Source organism: Anomaloglossus baeobatrachus, chromosome 6 (genome assembly GCF_048569485.1).
Source record: "Anomaloglossus baeobatrachus isolate aAnoBae1 chromosome 6, aAnoBae1.hap1, whole genome shotgun sequence".
In the NCBI taxonomy this organism is placed as follows: Eukaryota; Metazoa; Chordata; class Amphibia; order Anura; family Aromobatidae; genus Anomaloglossus; species Anomaloglossus baeobatrachus.
In genome coordinates, this window is record NC_134358.1 from 245491896 (window position 1) to 245516031 (window position 24136).

At 51.7% G+C, this 24136-nt stretch overlaps 1 protein-coding gene across 1 annotated transcript in view; it reads right to left on the minus strand.

Moving 5' to 3' along the window:
- Nucleotides 1-1756: 1756 nt before the first annotated feature.
- The window catches only part of SNRNP48 (small nuclear ribonucleoprotein U11/U12 subunit 48), a 72011-nt gene continuing 49631 nt past the window's right edge, over nucleotides 1757-24136 (minus strand). The window contains exons 8-9 of the mRNA XM_075314782.1: nucleotides 10704-10847; nucleotides 1757-2526 (exon numbers count right to left, since the gene is read on the minus strand). Coding sequence (XP_075170897.1) covers nucleotides 2478-2526; nucleotides 10704-10847 — 193 coding nt within the window. The 3' untranslated portion in view covers nucleotides 1757-2477. The remainder of the gene's footprint in view (nucleotides 2527-10703; nucleotides 10848-24136) is intronic.

Consider the following 24136-nt stretch of genomic DNA (forward strand, 5'->3'; position numbering starts at 1 on the left):
CCTGCATGTAAAAACTAGGGGCCACACCCGGAGCACGCTTAGTCGCAGACCGAGAGGGGCCTGGGGGTGATCCCGCAGTGCCCGGGGCCTGTGTAAGGGCCGGTCTGGACTGCAAAACCTCTAGAAACTTAGCAGACCATTTATCCATAGACTGAGCCATGGAATGTGAAAGCGACTCAGAGTTTGTCAGCTAAAACAGCAAACTCTGTCCCTGCCATCTGGACAGGGGGGGCCGGCGGTTCTACCTGTGCCGAGGGACCCCCTAGTGCCTCAGGCTCCGGCTGAGTGAGTGTCACAGGGGCCGAGCATTGCACACAATGAGGGTAGGTGGAACCTGCAGGTAGCATAGCCGCACAAGAGGTACAGGTAGCAAAATAACCCTGTGCCTTGGCCCCCTTGCTCCTTGTGAACGACATGCTGTTGTCCCCCAGGAGCGTGAACACTGAGGGTATATAGCCACAAGAGATACACTGCCCTTAACAGTACAGCTGAACCGGAAAAGTATACAAATATAATATATCTATATACAGGTCAGAGCCCTAGGGGGACCAGCACCGGTAACCGGTGTGGCTTACCAACCGCTCCAGCGGTGTGTGGCCACCAGATTCCCTGCCTCGGGTCTCCCAGAGCTGAGTCAGACGTCCTCCACCGGCAGAATGTGCAAAAACATGGCTGTCGGCGTTCACAGGGGAGGAGGGAGCCGGGGGCATACTTACAAAAAGTGCGGGAATCTGGTGCCCCATAGGGATTAGTGAGGGGGGAGGAGAACAGCTATGTGTGCTCCAGCCCTCACTGTCGGCGTCAGACCGACCATCCCGCCCTTGCCCCTGACTGGCAGGCCCGGGGGCGGGAGTTCAATGTACTAGGCCGCAAAAGCCGGGGACTAAAGTAAAAACTGCGGCCGGCAAGCAGGCACTGTCGGCGCGGTAGTCCCGGACAAAAATCAACACTGCAGGCGCTGCAGCGTCTGAGGCCCAGGTGCTCCATGCACCGTGCCAAAGGGGACACAGAGTACCTGTAGTTGCAGGGCCTTGTCCCTGACGATACTCAGTCTCCTGTCCAGCAGATACCACCAGGGGCTGCGGAGGGAGCCCGGTCCCAGTGCCTGGATGACCGGTTAGGATCCCACTTCACCCAGAGCCCCTAAGGGATGGGGAAGGAAAACGGCATGTGGCTCCTGCCTATGTACCTGCAATGGGTACCTCAACCTTAACAGCACCGCCGACTCAGTGGGGTGAGAAGGGAGCATGCCGGGAGCCCTGTTAGGGGCCCTCTTTTCTTCCATCCGAAATAGTCAGCAGCTGCTGCTGACTAAATGTGGAGCATTGTGTGAATGTCAGCCTCCTTCAACACAAAGCATAAAACTGATGGGCCCGTGATGCACGGGAGGGTGTATAGGCAGAGGGGAGGGGTTACACTTTTTAAAGTGTAATACTTTGTGTGGCCTCCGGAGGCAGTAGCTATACACCCCAATTGTCTGGGTCTCCCAATGGAGCGACAAAGAAATACCACTAATTAATATTAGCTAGCAGCGGATTTTATCACACACTTCACAGCTCTCCTGTTCTCCAAATGGCTCCTGATGTAGGATGAAGTGATCAGGCCTTGTCCATCAGCCTCCTCCAAATGAGGACAGGAGAGCGGTGCAGTCTGATTAAGGCTGCAGTAGCAGGTGTAAGGAAAAAAAAAAAAAAAATGTCATACTTGCATATTAAGTAACAAAACCATGTCCAGCATATTTGTTGAAATTATCAGTTTAATGCAAATAAGTGTTTTTTTAAAGAAATGTATTTAGCAATAAGCACAGATACATGAATATCTGATTGTTTCTTAGTACATAACAACTCTCTGCAAATGGTGTCAATATAAAATGTATTAAATGGGTTGTCCGGTCTAAAAACGGCCGGGAGTACGCATATTGTATACTCACTGCCACGTGACCACCATTTCCAACTCTGAAACCGACGAATCCTCACAGTGCGTGCAATGAAAGGATTCATAAGTCTGCAGGCACATGGAGTGACAGAGTGACTGCAGACTTGTGGATTTAGACTGGACAACCTCTTTAAAGGGAATCTGTCACCAACTTCTTGCCCCCTAATCTGAGAACAGCATAATGTAGGGTCAGAGATCCCAATTACACAAAAGCCGCCCAGTAAGTGACACCGCTGGAATTTTCATGAAATCAGTAGATAATCAGAGGACTACTTGGTATGCTGCCAGGTAGTCCAGCATATTCATGAGCTCTGTATAACTGCTAGATTTGCAGCAGAGAAAACATTGATTTTATCAAAATAACAGCAAACTGCATAATAAGTGACACATCACTGGAATCAGGATCTCTGCCCCTACATTATGCTGCTCTCAGATGGAGGCGCAAAAACCTGGTGACAGATTCCCTTTAAGCAACACCATTTAATCAGGAATAATTTCCAATGAACCACAGCAGAAATCTCCCAGACTAATGTTCACAGTGGTTACTCCTTTTCCCTTCTTCTCTTGTAGCTATGGTGTTTATCTTCATCCCTGAAGCAAACAAAAAAAAAACAAAACAAAAAACATTCAATAACAGGTTCCCTTCAATCCTTGACCAGTCATATAAAAAAAAAAAAACCAAAAAAAAAACAAAACGTCTTATACTACAGATACAGGATTAATCTGGTGGGAAATGGCATTAAAATCATTTTGCTCTTATTTTATTTCCACTGCTCCCCTGAGTATTCAGTTAGTGTCCCCCCCAATACACAATTTACATTAGTTATACATTCATAAAGGGGACTTAGCCTAAGTATAATAAAAAAAACCAAAAAAAAAAAAACACGTATGGTACAGATTTTACTTATTTTGTTCTATGCAAAAATAGATTTATTACATATGTAATTAAGAGGGCTTTAGTGCACCCCTGGCATAGAAATCAGGTGGGGAGAGGAGACTACAAAAAAAAAAAAAAAAAAAAAAGTTTGCCAGTACTCTCCCCACCCGATTTTTATTGCTTGCTATGAAATAGTAAAAGTGCGTGCCCATGATCAGTGTTTAGGATGTAGCATGCTTCAGCTGCGTCCAAAACGCAGCGTTGTACAGTTACAAGCACAGTGGATGGATTTCTAGAAATCTCGTGCCCACTGTGCTTGTTTTTTCCGCAGCAAATACTGACCTGTGCTGCGTCTTTTCAGACCGCAGCATGTCAATTGTTTGCTGCGGATTCACGTGTCCTCCATAGGGAGAACACAAGCGAAAGACCGCAGCGCACTGAACCCTGATTGTGGAGGAGGAAACCGCAGGATCATAACCTAAAGAAGGGAATTTTGTTACTTACCGTAAATTCCTTTTCTTCTAGCTCTTATTGGGAGACCCAGACGATTGGGGTATAGCTACTGCCCTCCGGAGGCCACACAAAGCACTACACTAAAAAGTGCAAGGCCCCTCCCCTTCTGGCTATACCCCCCCGTGACATCACGGGTTCTCCAGTTTTAGTGCCAAAGCAAGAAGGGGGAAAGCCAATAACTGGTTTAAACAAATTAACTCCGAGTAACATCGGAGAACTGAAAAACCGTTCAACATGAACAACATGTGTACCCGCAAACAACAAAAAAATCCCGAAGGACAACAGGGCGGGTGCTGGGTCTCCCAATAAGAGCTAGAAGAAAAGGAATTTACGGTAAGTAACAAAATTCCCTTCTTCAGCGCTCTATTGGGAGACCCAGACGATTGGGACGTCCAAAAGCTGTCCCTGGGTGGGTAAAGAAATACCTCATGTTAGAGCTGCAAGACAGCCCTCCCCTATGGGGAAGCCACTGCCGCCTGCAGGGCTCCTCTACCTAGGCTGGCGTCCGCCGAAGCATAGGTATGCACCTGATAATGTTTGGTGAAAGTGTGCAGACTCGACCAGGTAGCTGCCTGGCACACCTGTTGAGCCGTAGCCTGGTGTCGTAATGCCCAGGACGCACCTACGGCTCTGGTTGAGTGGGCTTTTAGCCCTGAAGGAACCGGAAGCCCCGCAGAGCGGTAGGCCTCTAGAATTGGTTCTTTGATCCATCGAGCCATGGTGGCTTTAGAAACCTGCAACCCCTTGCGCGTACCAGCGACAAGGACAAAAAATGCATCAGAGCGGCGCATGGGCGCCGTGCGGGAAATGTAGATTCTGAGTGCTCTCCCCAGAACTAACAACTGTAAATCCTTTTCATACCGGAGAACCGGATGAGAACAAAAGGAAGGTAAGGATATATCCTGATTAAGAAGAAACGCGGATACAACCTTAGGGAGAAACTCCTGAATAGGGCGCAGCACCACCTTGTCCTGGTGGAATACTAGGAAGGGAGCCTTGAATGACAGAGCCGCCAGCTCAGACACTCGCCGAAGCGACGTGATCGCAACCAGAAAGGCCACTTTCTGTGACAGGCGCGAAAGGGAAACTTCCCTCAGAGGCTCGAAAGGCGGCTTCTGGAGAGCAACTAGTACCCTGTTCAGATCCCATGGATCTAACGGCCGCTTGTACGGGGGCACAATATGACAAACCCCCTGTAGTAACGTGCGCACCTTAGGAAGACGTGCTAGACGCTTCTGAAAAGAACACGGATAGTGCCGAGACTTGCCCTTAAAGGGAGCCGAGCGACCAACCTCTTTCCCAACCAGATTGCAGGAGGGAAGGCAAAGTAGGCAATGCCGATGGCCAGGGAGACACTCCCTGAGCAGAACACTAAGATAAGAATATCTTCCACGAGTTGTGGTAGATCTTGGCAGACCGCGGCTGGCTAGCCCGTCTCATGGTGGCAATGACGTCGTGCTCACGGTCGACCGACGGTGAGGTGCCACAGATCTCGGTACCACGACCTCCCCGGCCAGTTTGGGGCGACGAGGATGGTGTGGCAGCAATCGGTAGCTGGAACTGTGACCAATCCTGAGCCAAGGCGCCTGTCGCCAGAGCTCTTTGATCGTAAGACCGCGTCATGAAAATCGGGACCTTGTTGTTGCCGAGAAGCCATGACGTCGACGTCCGTCTTCATCCTGCGGCTACAGATTTCTTGAAAACAAACGGGTGCAGAGCCCATTCCCCTGCGTCCACGCCCTGGCGACTGAGGAAGTCTGCTTCCTAGTGTTGTACGCCCGGGATATGAACAGCTGATATGGTGTATGCTCTGTCTTCTACCCATAGCAGAATCCGCCGGACCTCTTGGGAGGCTTGTCGACTGCGTAGTCCGCCTTGGTGGTTGGTGTATGCCACCGCTGTGGATAGTCCGACTGAATTCGGATCCATTTGCATTCCAGCCACTGCAGGAAGGCTTGCAGTGCAAGATACACTGCCCAGAGCTCCAGACCACTGAGTTGAAGAGTGGACTCCTCTGAAGACGGTCTTTGACCGTCTGGAAAAGTGACACGTTCCTGTGTAGGGACATCGACTTCCCTCCCATAAGCGAAGAATGTGCTATTGAGGCGGACGCAGATGAAACTGCGTGAAAAAAGCTCGCCTCTGGATGAGGCGCCTCCTTGAAGGAGAGACTGCCCCCTCGTCTGTAGTGAACGCTGTTTGTCCAGCGGAAGCTTCACTATCGCTGAGAGAGTGTGAAAACTCTCCAGGAGATGCCAGCGATTGGGTTCAACCTTGAAAAGTTGAAGACCCACCCGAAACTCTGGGAAGGGTCCAGCGCCATGTTCAGGTTGTGTTGGCATGCTTCTAAAGGAGAGTGCCTTGACCAGTAGATTGCCCAAGTAAAGGATCACAGAGTGACCGTGAGAGCGCGGGACTGCTCCCTCTGCTGCCACGAACTTGGTGAACACCCGTGGGGCTGTCGCCAGCCAAAGGGTATGGCTACGAAACGAAATATTCTCGTCTTTAATAACGAATCGTAGCCAACGCCGGTGCCTCGGAGCAATCGGCACGTGTAGATAAGCACCCTGATGTCTATTGATGTTAGGAAAACTCCTTGAGACAGAGAGGCAATGACGGAGCGGAGTGATGCCATCCGGAACCGCCTGGTTTTCACGTGCTTGTTAAGCAGTATAAATGCCAGAACGGGACGGAAGAAGCCGTCGTATTTTGGCACCACGACCAGGTCGGAGCAAAATGCGTATCTGGTTCCTGAAGAGGAACAGGGATTACCGCTCTTTCCGCCTGCAGAAGAGCCTCGGCTCGGTCGGTGCGGTAGTTTGAAAACAAACTGACTCTCACTCACAGGCCCTTGACCTGCGGTAGGTAAATGCCGCTAAAGCGGGGGAGTCTGCCCCCCCGCGGTTGCGGAGTGAGAGGGCTGAAAATTATGAGGAAAAAACACTTTGGTAGCGGGTCCTCCGGCTGCCTTCCCCGGGCGTGATTGAGCCCGCTAGGAATCTATGCCCTTCTGGGCTTTTTGAGTCGTCTTGGATAGTTGAATGATTTCATTCAACCCTTACCAACAGACTATCACTAGATAAAGGCAACCTGGTTAAGCACTTCGTTGGAAGCAGCCTCTGTTCCAATCTCTCAACTACTAGCCTCTGCGTAAAAACACGGAGTTGGCGGATGCCACTGACGTCCGGCTCGTAGAGTCTCGGACAGCAATAACAGCATGATTCGCCATGCCGACATTGCGAGTTAAAGACGCTGCTGGGACCGAGAGTACCTGTGACAGCGACCCCCTGCGCAATACTAGCTGAAATAGCTTGGAGTGCCTTCACGGCTGCGACTGCCGGAGCAACCGACCTGCCGATAGCTTCATAGACAGATTGCAACCAGAGGCCAATCTGCCTGTCAATGGCATTTTGAAGTGAAGTCCTATCCACCACTACAACTATATCTAGATCTAGCTGCAAGCATGGAGATTGGGGATCCACATTTGGATACTGGGTCTAGCGCTTGACCACGTCAGGGGGGAGCGACACGTGATTCATTAATACGGTCGGAGAAACGCTTATCGTGATAAGCGTGTCGTTTCTGGACTGCTTCTCTGGAGTCAGAGTGCTAAACAAGTACTCAATATACGCTTGAGATACTGAAATAGAGATTTCTCTTGCTGTGAAGCTGACCCCTCCACTGGAGGAGTTGAGGGAGAAATACCCAACCTTTCGTTGATGGACGCAATAAGATTATTCACTATAGCGTCACCATCCGGTGTATCCGGATTGAGAGCGGTCTCAGGATCAGAGTCCTGAACAGCTACGTCTGCCTCAACGTACAGAGAGTACTCCAGCTGGGACCTTGACCAGTGATGGAGTCGAGGGCTAATCCCAGCGAGCCCGCTTAGGCCATCTGGGACTGTCGACCGTGTCGGATGCCTGCTCTCTGGGATGCCTGGAATCACTCTGGCGCCTTGAGATGCTCCAAATCAGGGCGGCCAGGGTCATTGCAACCATATTGCCCACGGTCTGCTTGGGGTGCAAAGTCTGTAAGATGTCAGTCATAGTCACAGACAATATATCAGCGGAAAAACTGCAACTTCGTCCCTGTCTCTGGACAGAGATCACAGGTGGTTCTTTTGGCCACATATAGCAGAGACCCCGGTTGAGCAATTGCACGCACTGGGGGTCCTGGAACCGTATGACATGCAGTACAAGCAGCATAGAAAGCCCGTGCATTGGCAACTTGTCTTTTTCTGCTGTTGTTGTCTAGCTATCTAAGAGCCTAGCCGAGGATAGCGACCGTACAGTGAATAGTCATACAAGCATGAAGTACAAATAAACACTTCAGTACATGTAGTACACGCAGCATTGAAAACTTGTGGCTTGGCACATTTGCTCTTCTGCTGCTGTTGTCTATTTATCTAGGAGCATGAGACAAGGATAGCGACATACAGTGAATGTATAGCATACAAGCCTGACAGTAAACACTGCAGCCCATGCAATCCAAGCAGCATTGAAAGCTTGCGCGTTAGCACCCTAGCCTTTCTGCTGCTGTTGTCTATTTATCCAGGAACATTAGCCAAGGATAGCGACATACAGTGAATGTATAGCATACAAGCATGACAGTAAACACTGCAGCCCGTGCAAGTCAAGCAGCATTGAAAACTTGTGCCGTAGCACCATTGCTCTACTGCTGCTTTTGTCTGTTTATCTGGGCGCATTAGCCAAGAATAGCGACATACAGTGAATGTATAGCATAACAATAAACCGTGCAGCACATGCAAGCGAAGCAGCATTGAAAGCTTGTGCCTTAGCACAAATTGCTCTACTGCTGCTGTTGCCCAATCTGACAGTAAACACTGCAGCACATGCAAACGACGAAGCATTGAAAGCTTGTGCCTCAGCAGCATTGCTTATTTGCTGCTGTTGCCCAGAATAGCGACAGTACAGTACAGTGCATAGCATATCAGCACACAGTCCAAAAGCCCACTTCAGCATTAGTGGTGTCAGTACTGCTTACCGCCCGCACAAGAGCGGGTGTGAGGTCGCCCAAAAACCTGTGACTGGTTCCGTTCTCCCAGAGTGGAAAACATAATGGCTGCCGGCTTCTCTTCCCCGTCCTGTGCAGAGGGGCGGGCCGTGGGCGAGCCCCAGCCAAGAGCGGGAACCCGGCGTCTCACTGTGTTCAGTGAGAGGGGGCTGGAGAATGCAAAGCAGACTCCAGCTCCCTGCGCTGAGCTTCTGTACAGCGTCCCGCCCCTCCTCTGACTGGCAGGGCTGGGGCGGGAACGAAACGAAAGCTAGGCCGCAAAGCCGGGGACTCGAGTAATAAGCGCGGCCGTCCTATGTGCACGGCCGACGCCGAAGTCCCCCGGCGCACCACAAGTCCCAGCCGCGCCACAATGTAAAAAACAATCAGCAGCGGCCGGCGCGGCCGTTTTCAATACATAAATTCACTCAGCAAAGCTGCAGTGAATAATAGCACCAGCGCTCCGCGCTGTTGTCCCCGGCGCACTAACACTCCCAGCAATGCTGGTGTGTGTGCGCGCTTGCCCGGGGACACAGAGTACCTTGATGTAGCAGGGCCCTGTCCCTGACGATACTCAGCTCCATATCCAGCAGGTTCTTTTGGGTCTGTGGATGGAGCTCGGTCTCTGTGCCTGGAGACCGGTAAGATCCCACTTCACCCAGAGCCCCTCATGGGGATGGGGAAGGAAAACAGCATGTGGGCTCCGGCCTCTGTACTAGCAATAAGTACCTCAACCTTACAACACCATCCACGGGTGAGAAGGGAGCATGCTGGGGGCCTATGGGCCTATGGAGCTATGCGTGCGTGTCTGACCTCCTTCGCACAAAGCTAAAACTGAGGAATCCGTACTCCTACGGGAGGGTGTATAGCCAGAAGGGGAGGGGCCTTACACTTTTAAGTGTAGTTCTTTGTGCGGCCTCCAGAGGCAGTAGCTATACACCCACTGTCTGGGTCTCCCAATTAGGAGCGAAAAAGAAAGTGGGGTGAGAAGGGAGCATGCTGGGGGCCCCATATGGGCCCTCTTTTCTTCCATCCGACATAGTCAGCAGCTACTGCTGACTAAAATCTGTGGAGCTATGCATGGATGTCTGACCTCCTTCGCACACAAAGCTAAAACTGGAGAACCCGTGATGTCACGGGGGGGTATAGCCAGAAGGGGAGGGGCCTTGCACTTTTTAGTGTAGTGCTTTGTGTGGCCTCCGGAGGGCAGTAGCTATACCCCAATCGTCTGGGTCTCCCAATAGAGCGCTGAAGAAATAGCTTTTTCCATGATGTGGCGAGTGCCGTAATGACACACCACCACGGACTATCACGACAGCTAGCTACTTGTATATATCATTAGTCATTGATGGGAGGCAGAAAAAACAAAAAGCCAGCACCAAATGTGCACTTCAGCACTAAAAATTCCAAACTGTACTTATTATAAAAATTGAGATTTTTGGCAAAAAAATTGCAATTTCTTGAGCTGCCTCGCCACGTCACGGCAAATCTCATTTGGGCCAGTCCTACGCTAAAATATTTTTATAAAATGTGCCATACGGCCTCACATATGAATACTAGAACTGCTCTTAGCAGCACTCACTTGGTCTATTTAAATGCCGTACCCATGACTGAATCTTGGCTGTGGGCGGGACAGGTCCAAGCAAATGCTGCATGAAGTAAATAGCCTGTGGACAAGGCCTGATGACTGAATGTGAGCAGTCACCAACCGCCAAAATCTAGACAGGTGGAATACATCCCAAATTGGGGTGCATAGCAAGGTGGGGGTCAGCCACCGACCAATTCAATGAAGAAAAAACAAAAAGCTAGCACTAAATGTGCACTTCAGCAGATTCATGAGATTTGCCGTGACGTGGCGAGGTAGCTCAAGAAATTGCAATTTTTTGCCAAAAATCTCAACATTTTTATAATAAGTACAGTTTGGAATTTTTAGTGCTGAAGTGCACATTTAGTGCTGGCTTTTTGTTTTTTCCTCATTGATGGGAGGAAGACTGTGGTGTCAAGAAGTTTCCTTTCCGCCTCTTAATGCAGAGTAGCCTTAAGGACATGCCCCAGAGAACCTGGTGAGCTATACCCACTTTGTAAATACTAAAATTAGCACGGAGTAAAAAAAGGCCCACTTATGGAAGGGGAAGGAGGGGGGGGGGGGGAAAGGCCATTACTCAGTGGAGCAGTGGGAATAAAATATATACTTTGCATTCGACTGCATCACAGTTCCTCTAAAAGAAATTCTAATCATTTCTACACTAACTGCACAAGCAAAGGTCTAACGGGACTTAAACAGTGCATCAGATTCTGGCCTTGTAATACGGAAGAGAAAAAAAAAAACAAAAAAAAAAAACAACAAAAAACCAAAGCTTGCCTGTCTCTCTTGTGTCTAGAATCCTTGCCCCTACTTCGCTGTCTCCGTGGACTTCTGCTACGCTCTCTTTTATGTCCAGATCGATGACTGTCTCTGTGACTTCCGCCAGATTGTCTGGATTCCGTAGATCGAGATCGATCTCTCCTGAAGAAGGAACAGAATTAGACATTTCTAGCAATGGTTATAATCACAAAGTATACAAGGAATCACTTGACCATGTTGGATTGATGGTGGAGCTATTGTCAGGTCTATAGCTTGTACACAACTGGGGGATTTCTGCATATCGGACTACATCCACTAATAAGGCTCTCCTTTTCTAAAGGCCCTGTCACACACAGATAAATCTTTGGCAGATCTGTGGTTGCAGTGAAATCATGGACATATTGTTCCATTTGTACACAGCCACAAACCTGACACTGATTGTCCACAATTTCACTGCAACCACAGATCTGCCGCAGATTTATCTCTGTGTGTGACAGGGCCTTTAACCTTAGCAAAGATTAACTTTTGGAAAATAGGCTTTTTTTTTTTTTAATTACAATCCCAAACAGTGTAACAAGAATCGTCAAGAGCTTAATTTACAAATGTCGCACAGTAAATAAACATGTGGCCATTGTTTTTCTGACAAATTAGTGCCCACTCTTAAAATAGTGTTAATCATCTTCTCCATGATGTGGTGCAAGTTTGATTCAAAAGACTAAAGGGGGCTTTACACGCAGCAATATCGCTGGTGAAAGCAACGGCCCCTGTCGGTTGTGCGTCACGGGCAAATCACTGCCTGTGGCGCACAAATTCGTTAGGAGCCGTCACACGGACTTACCTGCCTAGCGATGTTGCTGTTGCTGGCGAACCACCTCCTTTCTAAAGGGCGCGGTTCGTGCGGCGTCACTAATCGGCTGCCCAATAGAAGCGGAGGGGAGGAGATGAGCAGCCGTAACATCCCACCCACCTCCTTCCTTCCTCATTGCCGGCGGCCGCAGGTAAGCTGTAGTTAGTCATTGCCGGGGTGTCACACGTAGCGATGTGTGCTGCCTCGGGAACGACGAACAACCTGCGTCCTGAACAATCAACGATTTTTTGAAAATGAACGACATGTCATCGAGCAACGATAAGGTGAGTATTTTTGATAGCCAACGGCCGTTCATTGGGGGTCACACGCAACGACGTCGCTAACTATGCCGGATGTGCGTCACGGAATCAGTGACCCCGGCGATATATATCGTTAGATACAACATTGCGTGTAACGGGGCCTTAAGGCCCAAATTCATGAAGAAGGGAATTTTGTTACTTACCGTAAATTCCTTTTCTTCTAGCTCCAATTGGGAGACCCAGACGATTGGGTGTATAGCTACTGCCTCCGGAGGCCACACAAAGTATTACACTAAAAAGTGTAAGGCCCCTCCCCTTCTGCATATACACCCCCCGTGGGATCACGGGCTGCTTCAGTTTTAGTGCAAAAGCAAGAAGGAGGAAAGCCAATAACTGGTTAAACAATTCAATCCGAAGGAACATCGGAGAACTGAAACCATTCAACATGAACAACATGTGTACCCGAACAACCAAAAATCCCGAAGGAACAGGGGCGGGTGCTGGGTCTCCCAATTGGAGCTAGAAGAAAAGGAATTTACGGTAAGTAACAAAATTCCCTTCTTCTTCGGCGCTCCATTGGGAGACCCAGACGATTGGGACGTCCAAAAGCAGTCCCTGGGTGGGTAAATTAATACCTCAAGTTTGGACTGTAAAAACAGCCCTTCCCTACATGGAGGCAACCGCCGCCTGCAGGACTCTTCTACTTAGGCTGGCATCCGCCTAAGCGTAGGCATGCACCTGATAACGCTTGGTGAAGGTGTGCAGACTCGCCCAGGTAGCCGCCTGGCACACCTGCTGAGCCGTAGCCTGGTGCCGTAATGCCCAGGACGCACCCACGGCTCTGGTAGAATGGGCCTTCAGCCCTGATGGAACCGGAAGCCCAGCAGAACGGTAGGCTTCAAGAATTGGTTCCTTGATCCATCGAGCCAGGGTGGATTTGGAAGCCTGCGACCCTTTGCGCTGACCAGCGACAAGTACAAAGAGTGCATCCGAGCGGCGCAGGGGCGCCGTGCGGGAAATGTAGATTCTGAGCGCTCTCATCAGATCCAACAAATGCAAATCCAATTCATATCGATGAACTGGATGAGGACAAAAGGAAGGTAAGGAGATATCCTGACTGAGATGAAAAGGGGGATACCACCTTAGGGAGAAACCCCGGAATCAGGCGCAGCACTACCTTGTCTTGGTGAAACACCAGGAAGGGAGCTTTGGATGACCGCGCTGCTAGCTCGGACACTCTCTGAAGAGACGTGACCGCTACCAAAAAAGGCCACTTTCTGTGAAAGTCGAGAAAGTGAAACATCCCTCAGAGGCTCAAAGGGCGGCTCCTGGAGAGCAATTAGTACCCTGTTCAGATCCCATGGGTCTAACGGCCTCTTGTACGGAGGGACAATGTGACAAACCCCCTGCAGGAACGTGCGTACCTGAGGAAGTCGTACTATGCGCTTCTGAAAGAATACAGACAGCGCTGGGACTCGTCCGTTAAGGGAGCCGAGCGACAAACCTTTTCCCAAACCAGATTGCAGGAAGGAAGGAAAAGTAGGCAATGCAAATGTCCAGGGAGACACTCCCTGAGCAGAGCACTAAGATAAGAATATCTTCCAAGTCTTGTGGTAGATCTTTGGCAGACGTCGGCTTCCTAGCCCGTCTCATGGTGACAATGACGTCTTGAGATAATCCTGAAGACGCTAGGATCCAGGACTCAATGGCCACACAGTCAGGTTCAGGGCTGTAGAATTCAGATGGAAAAAAACGGCCCTTGGGACAGTAAGTCTGGCCGGTCTGGTAGTGCCCACGGTTGGCCGACCGTGAGATGCCACAGATGCAGGTACCACGACCTCCTCGGCCAGTCTGGGGCGCCGAGGATGGCGCGGCGGCAATCGGAGCTGATCTTGCGTAGCCCTCTGGGCAACAGTGCCAGAGGGGGAAACACATAGGGTAGCTGGAACCGCGACCAATCCTGAACTAAGGCGCCTGCCGCCAGAGCTCTTTGATCGTGAGACCGCGCCATGAAAATCGGGCCCTTGTTGTTGTGCCGAGACACCATTAGGTCGACGTCCGGCCTCCCCCAGCGGCTACAGATTTCTTGAAACCCGTCCGGGTGCAGAGACCATTCCCCTGCGTCCATGCCCTGGCGACTGAGGAAGTCTGCTTCCCAGTTTTCTACGCCCGGGATGTGAACTGCGGATATGGTGTATGCTCTGTCTTCCACCCACATCAGAATCCGCCGGACTTCCTGGGAGGCTTGCCGACTGCGTGTTCCGCCTTGGTGGTTGATGTATGCCACCGCTGCGAAGTTGTCCGACTGAATTCGGATCTGTTTGTCTTCCAGCCTCTGCTGGAAGGTTTGCAGGGCAAGATACCCTGCCCAGATTTCCAGAACATTGGTCTGAAGGGTGGACTCCTCTGAAGAGAGTCCTTGCCCGTCTGAGAAAAGGGGTACGTTCCTGTCTAGGGACGTCGACTTCCCATCCCATTGGCGAAGAATGTCCTATGGAAGTGGACGCAGATGAAACTGCGCGAAAGGGACTGCCTCTGCATGAGGCGTCTTAAGGGGTGCGACTGGCCTTGAAGGAGAGACTGCACCCCCGTCTGTAGTGAACGCTGTATGTCCAGCGGGAGCTGCACTATCGCTGAGAGAGTGTGAAGCTCCATGCCAAGATATGTCAGCGATTGGGTCGGTGTCAGATTTAACTTTGAAAAGTTTATGATCCACTCGAAACTCTGGAGAGTCTCCAGCGCCACGTTCAGGCTGTGTTGGCATGCCTCTTGAGAGGCTGCCTTGACAAGTAGATCGTCCAAGTAAGGGATCACAGAGTGACCCTGAGAGTGCAGGACTGGTCCCACTGCTGCCATGAACTTGGTGAAAAGCCGTGGGGCTGTCGCCAGACCGAAGGGCAGGGCTACGAACTGAAGATGCTCGTCTTCAATAACGAATCGTAGCCAACACTGGTGCTCTGGAGCAATCGGTACGTGGAGATAAGCATCCTGATGTCTATTGACGCTAGGAAATCTCCTTGAGACATTGAGGCAATGACGGAGCGGAGGGATTCCATCCGGAACCGCCTGGTTTTCACGTGCTTGTTGAGCAGGTTTAGGTCCAAAACGGAACGGAAAGAGCCGTCGTTTTTTGGTACCGCAACCAGATTGGAGTAAAAACCGTATCTTGTTCCTGAGGAGGAACAGGGATTACCACTCCTTCTGCCTGCAGAAGAGCATCGGCTCGGTCGGGAGGTGAGGAAGTTCTGAAGATCTAGTCGGAGGACGAGAACAGAACTCTATCCTGTACACGTGAGACAAAATGTCTCTCACCCACCGGTCTTTGACCTGTGGCAGCTAAATGTCGCCAAAGCGGGAGAGTCTGCCACCGACCGCGGATGCGGAGAGAGAGGGCTGAACGTCATGAGGAAACCGCCTTGGTAGCGGTTCCTCCGGCTGCCTTCCTTGGGCGTGATTGAGCCTGCCAGGAATCTGCGCCTCTCTGAGCCTTTTGAGTCCTTTTGGACGAGGACAATTGGGACCTGCCCGAGCCTGGGAAGGACCGAAACCTCGACTGTCCCTTCTTCTGTTGGGTGTTGTTTGATCTGGGCTGGTGTAAGGAAGAGTCCTTACCCTTGGACTGTTTAATGATTTCATCCAATCGCTCACCAAACAGTCTGTCACCAGATAATGGCAAACTGGTTAAGCACTTTTTTGGAAGCAGAATCTGCTTTCCATTCCCTCAACCACAAGGCTCTGCGTAAAACCACGGAGTCGGCGGACGCCACTGACGTACGGCTCGTAGAGTGCAGGACAGCATTAATAGCGTAAGTCGCAATGCAGACATTGCGAGGTTAAGGACGCCATCTGCGGCACAGATGTACATGTGACATTGTCCACGTGCGCAAGACCAGCTGAAATAGCTTGGAATGCCCATACGGCTGCGAATGCCGGAGCAACCGACACGCCGATAGCTTCATAGACAGAATTCAACCAGAGGACCATCTGTCTGTCAATGGCATCTTTAAGTGAAGTCCCATCTTCCACTGCAACTATGGATCTAGCCGCAAGCCTGGAGATTGGGGGATCCACCTTTGGACACTGGGTCCAGCGCTTGACCACGTCAGGGAGAAAAAAGGATAACGTGTATCCTTAATACGATTGGAGAACGCTTATCTGGATAAGTGTGGTGTTTCCGGATTGCTTCTCTGAAGTCAGAGTGGCCAGAAAAGTACTCAATATACGCTTGAGATACTGAAAAGGGATTTCTCCTGCTGTGAAGCTGACTCCTCCACCGGAGGAGCTGAGGGAGAAATATCCAACATTCCCTTGATGGACGCTAGAAGATCATTCACTATGGCGTCACCATCCGGAGTATCCGGATTGAGAGCGGTCTCAGGATCAGAGTCCTGATCAGCTACGTCTGCCTCATCATACAGAAAGTCCTGCTGGGACCCTAACCAGTGGTGAAGCCGAGTGCCGCTCCCAGCGAGCTCGCTCAGACTGTCTGGGACTGTCGTCCGTGTCAGAGCCTGCGCCCTGGGATGTATGGGACCCCCCCGGAGCACTGATTTGTTCCAAATGAGGGCGGCCAGGGAGCATTGTATCAACATTGCCCATGGTCCGTCTGGACTGCAAAGTCTCTAAGATGTTAGTCACGGTCACAGACAATCTATCAGCCGAAACTGCAACTCCGTCCCTGTCCCTGGACAGGGTTCACAGGTGGTTCCTTTGGCCACCTCTAGCAGAGACCCCGGCTGACCAAGTGGTACAGGGGAGCATTGCACACAATGGGGACAGTGGAACCTGCCGTGTGGAACAGTATCACGTGCAGTACAAGCAGCATAGAAAGCCTGTGCCTTGGCACCCTTTCTTTTTTGCTGCTGTTGTCTAGCCATCTAGAAGCATATAGCCAAGAATAGCGACCGTACAGTGCAATGTATAGCATACAAGCAGAAAGTACAAATGAACACTTCAGCACATGCAGTACAAGCAGCATAGAACGCCTGTGCCTTAGCACCCTTGCTTTTTTGCTGCTGTTGTCCAGCCATCTAGGAGTATATAGCCAAGAATAGCGACCGTACAGTGCAGTGTATAGCATACCAGCATAAAGTACAAATGAACACTTCAGCACATGCAATACAAGCAGCCTAGAAAGCCTGTGCCTTAGCACCCTTGCTTTTTGCTGCTGTAGTCTAGCCATCTAGGCATAAAGTACAAATGGCATTAGTGGGGTCAGCACTTCAGGTGCTGCTTACCGCCCGCACAAAGGCGGGTGTGTGGTCGCCCGAATCCTGTGACTGGTTGCCCAGAGCTTGTCTCCCTTCTCCAGCCCAGACTGCGTGCAGGAATGGCTGCCGGCGTCTTGTGAAGAGGGGCGGGCCGTGGGCGTGCCCCAGACAAGAGCGGGAAACTGGCGTCCCACTGTGTCCAGTGAAGGGGGCTGGAGAATGCAAAGCAGACTCCAGCTCTCGGCGCTGACTTTCTGTACAGCGTCCCGCCCCTCCCCTGACTGGCAGGGCTGGGGGCGGGAACGAAGCGAAAACTAGGCCGCCAAGCCGGGGACTCGAGTAATAAGCGCGGCCGTCCTATGTGCACGGCCAGCGCGGAAGTCCCCGGCGCACCACAAGTCCCAGCCGCGCCACAGTGTAAAATACCCCGCAGCGGCCGGCGCGGCAGTTTCTAACACATAAATTCACTCAGCTAAGCTGCAGTGAATAATAGCACAAGCGCTCCGCGCTGTTGTCCCCGGCGCACTAACACTCCCAGCAATGCTGGTGTGTGTGTGCGCGATGTGTACAGGGACACAGAGTACCTTAATGTAGCAGGGCCCTGTCCCTGACGATACCCAGCTCCATATCCAGCAGGTTCTCCGGGTCTGTGGATGGAGCCCGGTCTCAGTGCCTGGAGACCGGTAAGATCCCACTTCACCCAGAGCCCCGAGGGGGGATGGGGAAGGAAAACAGCATGTGGGCTCCAGCCTCCGTACCCGCAATGGGTACCTCAACCTTAACAAACACCGCCGACAAAGAAGGGAATTTTGTTTACTTACCGTAAATTCCTTTTCTTCTAGCTCCAATTGGGAGACCCAGACAGTGGGTGTATAGCTACTGCCTCTGGAGGCCGCACAAAGAACTACACTTAAAAGTGTAAGGCCCCTCCCCTTCTGGCTATACACCCTCCCGTAGGAGTACGGATTCCTCAGTTTTAGTACCAAAGCAAGAAGGAGGAAAGCCAATAACAGTTTCAAAAACAAATTCAATCCGATAACAAGATCGGAGAACTTAAGAAACAACATGAACAACATGTGCACCCGAAAAACGAAACCCTAAGAACAAATAGGGCGGGTGCTGGGTCTCCCAATTGGAGCTAGAAGAAAAGGAATTTACGGTAAGTAAACAAAATTCCCTTCTTCTTTTTCGCTCCTAATTGGGAGACCCAGACAGTGGGACGTCCAAAAGCAGTCCCTGGGTGGGTAAAAAGATACCACATGAACGGGCTGTCAGACAGCCCTTTCCTACAGGTGGGCCACCGCCGCCTGAAGGACCTGTCTACCTAGGCTGGCATCTGCCGAAGCGTAGGTATGCACTTGATAGTGTTTGGTAAACGTGTGCAGACTCGACCAGGTAGCCGCCTGGCACACCTGCTGAGCCGTAGCCTGATGCCGCAATGCCCAGGACGCACCCACGGCTCTGGTAGAATGGGCCATCAGTTCAGATGGAATCGGAAGCCCAGCAGAACGGTATGTGTGAAGAATTGGTTCCTTGATCCACCGCGCCAAGGTGGATTTGGAAGCTTGCGATCCCTTATGCTGACCAGCGACTAGGACAAAGAGCGCATCAGAACGGCGTAGAGACGCCGTGCGAGAACTGTAAATCCTGAGTGCTCTCACCAGGTCCAACAGATGTAAACCTTTTTCAAATTGGTGAACTGGATGCGGACACAAAGATGGCAAAGTGATATCCTGATTGAGATGAAAGGAAGAAACCACCTTGGGAGAAAACTCTGGAATTGGACGCAGTACTACCTTGTCTTGGTGAAACACCAGGAAGGGAGATTTGCAAGATAACGCCGCTAGCTCGGACACTCTTCGAAGAGACGTGATCGCCACAAGAAAAACTACTTTTTGTGAACGCCGAGAAAGGGAAACCTCTTTCAAAGGCTCGAAAGGCGGCTTCTGGAGAGCAATGAGAACCTTGTTTAGATCCCAGGGTTCCAATGGCCGTCTGTAAGGAGGAACGATATGACAAACTCCTTGGAGAAACGTGCGTACTTTAGAAAGCCGTGCCAAGCGCTTCTGAAAGAATACGGATAGCGCGGAGACTTGACCCTTAAGAGAGCTAAGCGACAAACCTTTTTCCAACCCAGACTGCAGGAAGGAAAGAAAAATTGGCAATGCAAATGGCCAGGGAGAAAACCCCTGAGCCAAGCACCAAGCTAAGAATATCTTCCACGTCCTGTAATAGATCTTAGCTGAGGATGGTTTTCTAGCCTGTCTCATTGTGGCAACAACTTCATGAGATAAACCTGAGGCCGCTAGGATCCAGGACTCAATGGCCACACAGTCAGGTTCAGGGCCGCAGAATTCAGATGGAAAAACGGCCCTTGAGACAGCAAATCTGGACGGTCTGGTAGTGCCCACGGTTGGCCTACCGTGAGATGCCACAGATCCGGGTACCACGACCTTCTTGGCCAGTCTGGAGCGACGAGAATGGCTCGATGGCAGTCGGACCTGATTTTCCGGAGAACTCTGGGTAACAATGCTAGAGGTGGGAACACATAGGGGAGTCGGAATTGCGACCAATCCTGAACCAAGGCGTCTGCCGCCAGCGCTCGGTGATCGTGAGACCGTGCCATGAAAACTGGGACCTTGTTGTTGTGCCGTGACGCCATCAGATCGACGTCCGGCGTCCCCCAGCGGCAACAGATCTGCTGAAACACGTCCGGGTGAAGGGACCATTCTCCTGCGTCCATGCCCTGGCGACTGAGAAAGTCTGCGTCCCAGTTTTCCACGCCTGGGATGTGAACTGCGGATATGGTGGACGCTTTGCTTTCCACCCACGTCAAAATCCGCCGGACTTCCTGAAAGGCTTGGCGACTGCGTGTTCCCCCTTGGTGGTTGATGTACGCCACCGCCGTGGAATTGTCCGACTGAATCCGAATCTGCTTGCCTTCCAGCCATTGTTGGAAGGCTCGCAGAGCAAGATAGACTGCTCTGATTTCCAGAACATTGATCTGCAGGGTGGACTCTTCCTGAGTCCACGTCCCCTGAGCCCTGTGGTGGAGAAACACCGCTCCCCACCCTGATAGGCTCGCATCCGTCGTGACCACTGCCCAGGATGGGGGTAGGAACGACTTTCCCTGTGACAATGAGGTGGGGAGAAGCCACCAACGCAGAGAGTCCTTGGCAGTCTGAGAGAGGGAGACAGTCCTGTCGAGGGACGTCGATTTCCCATCCCATTGGCGTAGAATGTCCCATTGTAGAGGGCGCAGATGAAACTGCGCGAACGGGACCGCCTCCATTGCTGCTACCATCTTTCCTAGGAAATGCATGAGGCGCCTCAGTGAGTGCGACTGGCTCTGAAGGAGAGATTGCACTCCTGTCCGTAGCGAACACTGCTTGTCCAGTGGAAGCTTCACTATCGCTGAGAGAGTATGAAACTCCATGCCAAGATAAGTCAGAGATTGGGTCGGGGTTAGATGAGACTTTGGAAAGTTGATAATCCACCCGAAACTCTGGAGAGTGTCTAGTGCCACCTTCAGACTGTGTTGGCATGCCTCTTGAGAGGGTGCCTTTATAAGCAGGTCGTCTAGATACGGGATGACCGAGTGACCTTGCGAGTGCAGAACAGCTACTACTGCTGCCATGACCTTGGTGAAGACCCGGGGGGCTGTTGCCAGACCGAAAGGTAACGCTACGAACTGCAGGTGTTCGTCGTGTATGACGAAGCGCAGGAAACGCTGATGCTCTGGCGCAATCGGCACGTGGAGATACGCATCTTTGATATCTATTGATGCTAGAAAATCTCCTTGAGACATTGAGGCTATGACGGAGCGTAGGGATTCCATCCGGAACCTCCTGACTTTTACGTGTCTGTTGAGCAACTTTAGATCCAGGACGGGTCGATACGATCCGTCCTTTTTTGGGACCACAAACAGATTGGAGTAAAAACCGTGACCTTGTTCCTGAAGAGGGACGGAGGTCACCACTCCTTCCGCTTTTAGAGCGGCCACCGCCTGCAACAGAGCATCGGCTCGGTCTGGTGGTGGAGAAGTTCTGAAGAAACGAGTTGGCGGACGAGAACTGAACTCTATCCTGTACCCGTGAGACAGAATATCCCTCAACCAACGGTCTTTGACGCGTGACAGCCAAATGTCGCCAAAGTGGGAAAGCCTCCCACCGACCGAGGGTGTGGGAATCGGAGACTGCAAGTCAGGAGGACGCCGTCTTGGCAACGGTTCCTCCGGCTGTCCTTTTTGGGCGTGACTGAGACCTCCAAGAATCTGAGCGTCTCTGGTCTTTTTGAGTCTTTTTTGACGAGGCGAATTGGGACCTGCCCGGTCCTCGAAAGGACCGATAACCAGACTGACCCTTCCTCTGTTGGGGTTTGTTTTGTCTGTGTTGCGGTAAGGATGAGTCCTTACCCTTGGAGTGTTTGATGATTTCATCCAAACGCTCTCCAAACAATCGGTCACGAGAAAAAGGCAAATTGGTTAAGCACTTCTTGGAATGAGAATCTGCCTTCCAATGTCTCAACCACAGGGCCCTACGCAAAACAACGGAGTTGGCTGACGCCACTGCCGTGCGGCTTGTAGCGTCAAGAACAGCATTAATCGCGTACGACGCGAATGCCGCCATTTGCGAGGTCAATGGTGCTACCTGCGGGGCAAATGCACGTGTGACTGAGTCGACTTGCACAAGCCCGGCTGAGATAGCTTGGAGTGCCCATACGGCAGCAAAAGATGGCGCTAACGACGCTCCAATCGCTTCATAGATGGATTTCAGCCAGAGCTCCATCTGCCTGTCAGTGGCATCTTTAAGTGCCGCTCCATCTTCAACTGCAACCAAGGATCTAGCTGCAAGCCTGGAAATTGGAGGATCCACTTTTGGACACTGGGTCCAACCCTTGACCACCTCAGGGGGAAAAGGATAGCGTGTATCTTTAAGCCGTTTAGAAAAACGCCTTTCCGGATAAGCGTGGGGTTTCTGGATTGCGTCTCTAAAGTCAGCGTGGTCCAGAAAAGTGCTTAATGTACGCTTAGGATATCTGAAATGGATTCTCTCGTGCTGCGAAGCTGACTCCTCTACAAGAGGAGCTGGTGGGGAAATATTTAACATCTTATTGATGGACGCTATAAGATCATTAACTATGGCGTCACCATCTGGTGTATCTAGATTGAGAGCGGTCCCAGGATCAGAATCCTGATCAGTTACGTCCGCCTCATCTCCCATAGATTCATCTCGCTGGGATCCTGACCATTGAGATGAATGTGAAGGCCCCTCATAGCGAGCCCGCTTAGGTTGCCTGGGGCCATCGTCCGAGTCAGAGTCTTCACCCTGAGATGTATGTGCCCGTCCCGGAGCTTGGAGGTAATTCAGCTGAGGGGGACCAGGGGGCAATGATTGCACAGTGTCCGTGGCCTGAAGTACAGGCCTAGCTCGCAATGTGTCAAGAATTTGTGACATAGTGAGAGACATTCTGTCAGCAAAAGCTGTAAACTCAGTTCCTGTCACCTGGACAGCATTCACAGGTGGTACACCCTGGGTCACGTCCAGCAGAGGTCCCGACTGTGCAAGTGCCGCAGGGGCCGAGCACTGCACACAATGGGGGTCAGTGGAGCCTGCCGGTAGAAAAGTCCCACATGCGGTACAGGAAGCATATAATGTCTGTGCCTTGGCACCCTTGCGTTTTGTGGACGACATGCTGTTGGCTCTCTGCAATGTGAGAGAGTCTATAGCCAAAGGGCGACCAGCGCTATGCAGTACAAAGTATTTGCAGGAACAAAATACTAAGATTACTACTGGCACAAGAGGGGGTGAGCCCTGAGGGCTGCTTACCGCCCGCTGAATAGCGGGTAAGAGGCGCAGAATTCCTTGTCTGGGTCTCCCCGGCTCCCCTCTGCAGCTCAGCGTGTCAGCAGGAATGGCTGCCGGCGTCTGTGGAGAGGGGCGGTCCGTGGGAGTTCCCAAACAAAAGTGCGGGAAACAGTGTCCCCTCTGTGCCTATTGTGAGGGCTGGAGTATGTAAAAACGACTCCAGCCCTCAGCGCTGATGCACTGACCAGCGTCCCGCCCCTCTCCTGACTGGCAGGTCTGGGGGCGGGAACGAACGGAACCAGGCCGCAAAAGCCGGGGACTCGAGTTATCAGCGCGGCCGCCGTAAAAGCGCGGCCCGCGCTGAAGTCCCCGGCGCACCACAAGTGCCAGCCGCGCCGCAGTCCCAGCGGCCGGCGCGACCGTTTCCCAAAAGTGTGCCTGCTTCAGCGAAGCTGAATGAGGCCATGGCACAAGCGCCGCAGCGCTGATGTCCCCGGCGCACTACAACACCCAGCATGCTGCGGTGTGAGCGCCAAATGCACGGGGACACAGAGTACCTTGAGGAAGCAGGGCCATGTCCCTGATGTACTCCGCTCCATCCAGCATCTTCTCCAGGGGCTGTAGATGGAGCACGGTCTCAGTGCCTGGAGACCAGTAAATCCCACTTCACCCAGAGCCCTGTAAAAAGGGATGGGGAAGGAATCAGCATGTGGGCTCCAGCCGCCGTACCCGCAATGGGTACCTCAACCTTACAAACACCTCCGACATACAGTGGGGTGAGAAGGGAGCATGCTGGGAGCCCTGTATGGGCCCTCTTTTCTTCCATCCGACATAGTCAGCAGCTGCTGCTGACTAAAAACAATGGAGCTATGCGTGCGTGTCTGACCTCCTTCGCACAAAGCTAAAACTGAGGAATCCGTACTCCTACGGGAGGGTGTATAGCCAGAAGGGGAGGGGCCTTACACTTTTAAGTGTAGTTCTTTGTGCGGCCTCCAGAGGCAGTAGCTATACACCCACTGTCTGGGTCTCCCAATTAGGAGCGAAAAAGAAAGTGGGGTGAGAAGGGAGCATGCTGGGGGCCCCATATGGGCCCACTTTTCTTCCAACCGACATAGTCAGCAGCTGCTGCTGACTAAAAACAGTGGAGCTATGCGTGGATATCTGACCTCCTTCGCACAAAGCATGAAAACTGAAGCAGCCCGTGATCCCACGGGGGGTGTATATGCAGAAGGGGAGGGGCCTTACACTTTTTAGTGTAATACTTTGTGTGGCCTCCGGAGGCAGTAGCTATACACCCAATCGTCTGGGTCTCCCAATGGAGCGCCGA